The sequence below is a fragment of the Egretta garzetta genome, unplaced genomic scaffold, assembly GCF_000687185.1.
Source record: "Egretta garzetta isolate BGI_Z169 unplaced genomic scaffold, ASM68718v1 scaffold215, whole genome shotgun sequence".
In the NCBI taxonomy this organism is placed as follows: Eukaryota; Metazoa; Chordata; class Aves; order Pelecaniformes; family Ardeidae; genus Egretta; species Egretta garzetta.
The window spans coordinates 2520700-2525557 of NW_009259719.1; the positions used below are offsets into that span (position 1 = coordinate 2520700).

General features: G+C 61.5%; 1 protein-coding gene across 1 annotated transcript in view; it reads right to left on the reverse strand.

Moving 5' to 3' along the window:
• Positions 1 to 137: 137 nt before the first annotated feature.
• Positions 138 to 4858, reverse strand: part of SLC26A6 (solute carrier family 26 member 6) — a 5176-nt gene continuing 455 nt past the window's right edge. The window contains 18 exon segments of the mRNA XM_035894655.1: positions 138 to 161; positions 244 to 365; positions 660 to 714; positions 838 to 1023; positions 1565 to 1669; positions 1773 to 1865; positions 2032 to 2101; positions 2185 to 2291; positions 2414 to 2509; positions 2640 to 2717; positions 2824 to 2937; positions 3045 to 3192; positions 3288 to 3370; positions 3538 to 3690; positions 3819 to 3983; positions 4083 to 4255; positions 4533 to 4643; positions 4741 to 4853. Coding sequence (XP_035750548.1) covers positions 138 to 161; positions 244 to 365; positions 660 to 714; positions 838 to 1023; positions 1565 to 1669; positions 1773 to 1865; positions 2032 to 2101; positions 2185 to 2291; positions 2414 to 2509; positions 2640 to 2717; positions 2824 to 2937; positions 3045 to 3192; positions 3288 to 3370; positions 3538 to 3690; positions 3819 to 3983; positions 4083 to 4255; positions 4533 to 4643; positions 4741 to 4853 — 1996 coding nt within the window.

The window sequence follows — 4858 nt, forward strand, 5'->3', positions numbered from 1 at the left end:
CCGCAGCCGTCAGAGCCCGGAGGGGCTGGCGGGGTACAAGGCCTTCGGCCCCCGGGGCGGGTGAGTTGGTGCCATTGGGGTGGCGAAGGCCCCCTCGCCTGCCCAGCTCCTCCGGGAGATGTCTTCCTCTCAGGGGGCTACATTCTGGTGCTGAGGTCCGCCTAAGGGAGACAGACGGGGAGGGGTTGGCTCGGCTGCTCCCGCTCTGTCACAGCGATGGGGACAGCGAGGCTGGGTCCTTACCGAGGCCTGGCGCTGCTCCGTGCTGATGTGGACTATGGCGTCGTGCACCGTGGGGAAGAAGCAGTGCTTGGTGATGGTTGAGCTGAAGAAGTTGCCCCGCTCCAGCTGGGTGAGGACGGGCACTGCGTGGAGGGAGAAACATCCGAAGCTATGGCACCCAGGCGAGCCCAGCGCCCCCCACCCAGAGCAGCCTCCTTCTCCCTGCACTGCAGGGGGACTGGGGCCATCACTGAGGATCCAGCTGCCTTGCCAGGGGTTGTGGGGCTCAGACTGGATCCCTGAGACAACCTGCAGTGCCTGTCCCCTGGGGAAACCCTGGGGATGGTGGCACCGTGGAGGAGCCCCTGGCCAGCAGCTGTGTCCTGAAGGGGTAAGCATGCCCAGCAGGGGCTGATGGCTCTGCAGAGCCTCCTCACCCGGGCAGCCGGCAATGAAGACATCCACTTCTATCTCATGGAAGTCCCTGAAGATCTGCAAATGGCAGAAAACATGTCTCACCGGGAAAGAGAGATGGGCAGCAGCCACCAGGCCACCCTGCAGGGCCCTGGGGACACCCTCGGCAAGGCTGCCAGCCCTCCTCCCCCTGCCCCTTACATTCTTCAGGATCTTGATGGAGACGGTGTCCACAAAGTTGACAGGGCCGAAGTCCAAGACAACAGCATGGAAGCCGGGCTGGGGCAGCCCTAGGGTGCGCAGGGTGGGGGGGGGGGGTGGGCTGCCATCTGCCCCACTCAGCTCGATCACCGCCACGCCTGGACCATTAAGACTGTCCTCTGCATCCTGGGGGAGGGAAGGAGACCCGGCGTCACTGCACGGGGACTCACAGCACTCCTGGCTCCGCTGGCCAGGCAGCATACCTCCCACCAGGCTTGCCATGTAGTGCAGTGGGGCCGGGCAAGGCTCTTTGCCTGCATTAGGGCATGGGGAGTGGGTGCCTCACTCACACCTTCGCCCACCTTTGGGCTCTTTCCAGATGCACCGGGACCCACCCCCCTCCCCAGTGATCCTCTCCAGAGCAGGGCTCATTAGCTGGCACCAGGTCAGCCTTTGCTCTCACTCTTAATTCTGATTAACTCACCAAATGGCTAATGACTCACTGGCTCCACCACCTAATGATTAACATCCTGGCTTCCCCCAACGACCTTGGGTGTGATGCCATGGTCCGGCTCTGCCCCAGTGCCTCTTCTCACCCAGTGGCCCCAGAAAATGGGGGGCCCCCCTGGGCCACCAAGCCCAGCAAATGCACGGGCAGGAGGGCAAGGGCCAGGCAGGGAGACAGTGTGGGCTGGCACTGGAGAGGTCCCCCACGGCAGGGAAGCACCTTTTTCCTCTTTGCCTTCTCCTTCTCTGCTTTCTTCTGCTGTTTCTTCAGCTTCTTGAGGGCCTTCTTCTTCTTCTCGATCAGGCGGTCCACGTTGATGCCACTCTGCAAAATAATGCTGCTCCATGTCTCTGGGTGCCCCGCTTCCACCCTGGTGCCAGCAGGCGGGGGGCACAGGGAGCACCAGGGGGGCTGGCAGCTCTCCTACCTTCTTCTTCAGGGCCTCAGCGTACAGCTCCACATTGGCAAAATAGAGGGTGGAGGAGGAGCGGAAAATTTTCACACCAGGGACCTCCTGTGCCTGGGGGCAGATGGGGAGCGTGCTACCCCAGGGACAGAGGCCCCTGCTCCCCTTCCCTCCCTCCCCCAAAATGTCCCCCACTCCGTTCCCCAGCAAACAGCCCCAGTGGGTGATTTGAACTGCCCCCATTGCAGGAGGCTCTTCTCCCACCCCCTGGTGCTGTTACCATCTGGTATTCAGCCACGTCCCTGTAGACATCAGTGTCGGAGATGCGCCCCAGGATGGAGTAGTGGGGGCTGTGGGGAGCAGAGCAAGGGGCTGAGGTCACCATGGGCTTCTGCTCGGGATGCAGCCCCAGCCCCAGCCCCAGCGTACTCACAGCTGGGTGCGGAAGATGACAGTGAGCAGCCCAAAGGCCACTGAGGCCCCAAGGCCAATGTCCAAGTTCAGCACAAGGGTGGCCACAAATGTCACAATCCAGACCATCTGGAGGGGGAACACAGTCAGCTGTGGCATGGCCTCCTTGCTGGCACCCGCAAGCCTCGGGGAGGGTGGAGAAACCCTCTCCAGGAACAAGAGCAAAGCCCCCGGGATGGTCAGCACCTTACCAGGTCCACCCGGTTGGACTTCCAAAGTACGCGGATGTCATCAAACTGCTTGAACATGCCCTTGAGGTTGACAATGATGATGGCAGCCAAGATGGCCTAGGAGAGAAGTCCCTGCAGCTATGAGGATCCTAAGGGCAGGTCTGTGGGGGGGCCTTGACTCTTCCACCTTGCCATGGGATGGGCACAGGGGTGGGACATGGCATGGAGGCTGTGGGACCAGATGTACCTTGGGCAGGTCCCGGAAGAGCTCTCCAATCTTCACGATGGTCACCAGGATGACCAGGGATGAGATGACACCAGCTACCTAAGGGGAAGGAGAGCAGGAGGTGAGAAGTGACCCCTGCACCGCTTGCTGTGCTCCTTGCCCCCGGTCCAGCCCCACAGAGGGAGGCAGTGCTGCCCAGACCCACCTGGCTGTTGCCCCCTGTGCTCTCCTGCACCAGGCTCCGCGACATGGAGCAGCTGATGGCGAAACACTGGAAGAAGCCTCCCAGGAAGTTGCAGAGGCCCAGTGCGATCAGCTCCTGCAGGGACAGAGCGGCAGTTGGGGAGCACGATGCCTTCCCCCAGCTGCAAGAAATACAAGCTTGGTTTTAACCCAGAGAAGGGGCCCTGCATGTTGGAGCATCACCTGGTTGCTGTCCACTTTGTAGCCATGCTTCAGGGCAAAGATCTTGCCCAGGGAGATGCAGATGGCATAGCCCACCACGGCAATGGCGAAGGCGTTGCCTACCACCTGCCCAAAGTAGTTGATGTTAGGGACCACGGGTGCCTTCAACCTACAGCCAAGAGAGGGAGATGGGGCTCAGAAGCAGCCTCCCATGGGTGGCATGGTGCCCTGGTGTAGCCACCCTCACCGCCTGGCCCTGCTCACCCGCTGGGGATGTTGCCCACTACGGAGATGCCAAACTTGGCGTTCAGGTTGACGGCGTAGGAGATGCCGGTGGAGATGATGATCTGGGGGAGAATGGCTGGAGTGAGGCAGGGCCTTCCTGTGCAGGGACTGTAGTGGAGGAGGGCGGGACGCATGCCCTGGAGCTGCACTCGCCAAGGCACCCCATCCCGGAGGGGATAGGGCCACCCGTGGCTGCATCCCCACAGGGAGCTGGGGCAGTTCTGGGTACCGTGACAAGCTCAATAGGGATGGGCATGGGCAGCTTGGCGGCAAACTTGTGGTTGAGCTCTTTCACGATGAAGATGGCCACCATGGCAATGATGGCTGTCACCAGGGTGCCCACGTTGGTTTGTGGCAGCTTCTGGCAGATCTCAATGAAGGTCTAGAGGACACAGGAGGTGGGAATAGGCTCAGGAAAGCAGATGCCTCCATGGCAGGTTTTTGGGGGCCTCTGTGTGTCCCACAGGTGAGTGTCCAGGGGTCCTAGGGTAGCAGCAAACTCCCACTCACCATGAACATTGAGAGCGGCCCTGCGTGCTCACCCAGGGAGACCCCAAAGACATTCTTGAGCTGGGAGACGAGGACATGCACGGAGGCAGCAGTGGTGTAGCCGCGCACCAGCGGGTCCGAGAGATAGGTCACCACGAAACCAAACTGCAGGAGGCCCAGGGCCACCTGGAAGGAGAGGTGGCAGGAGGAGCGCCACACAGCTCGCAGCCATGGATCACCACAGTCCCCTGTTCACTGCCCAGATCCCTTCCCTGGCCCCCTCACCTGGAAGATACCCGTCAGGACAGTGATAGTGGCCACCAGCTCCACCCTGGCAGCATCGCGCCGTTCCTCATTGACCGTCACGTTGGTGCCATTGACGGACTCCAGGAAGTTCTCGCTGGGCACCAGGGAGTCTGTCACGCTCCCGATCATGACAGAGATGACAGCAAAGGGGCCTGGGGACAGGCAGGGCATGGGCAAGGAGCCCAAGGTCAGCACCAGGACCTCTCTGAGGCCTGCAGGCACCTGTGCCCTTGGGCTGGGCTCAAAGTGCAGCTTCTGTGCTTTGGCTCTGGTATGGCCAACCACCTTCTTGGTGGGGCAAATTAAAAGCAAGAAAGGTTCCCCCCCAACCGTGGATGTGGCAATGCTGTGCTGTGGATGAAGGCTTGTCCCCCTCATCCTCACTTCCTCCCCACCATCCCCATGGGAGCACGTGGTCCCTCAGCTCACCCACGGAGTTGTGCCTGGACGTCCCGAAGAAGAAATAGAGGAAGACGGGGTAAAAGGAGGAATAGAGACCGGTGACGGGTGGCAGCCCGGCAAGCAGTGCATAGGCGAGGCCTGGACATGGGAGAGCAGGGAGAAATGTCATGGATGGTCAAGCCCTGGCCCCCTGTCTGCGGGGAGCCCCCAGCAGCCTGGGCATGGAATCACTCACCCTGGGGCAGGTGCATGATGCCCACGCTGAAGCCCGAGGTGATGTCCCCAGGGAGCCACTCCTTGACTGGGTAGCGGGGCACCCAGCGCAGGAAGGGCAGGGATCGGAAAGGCCGGGA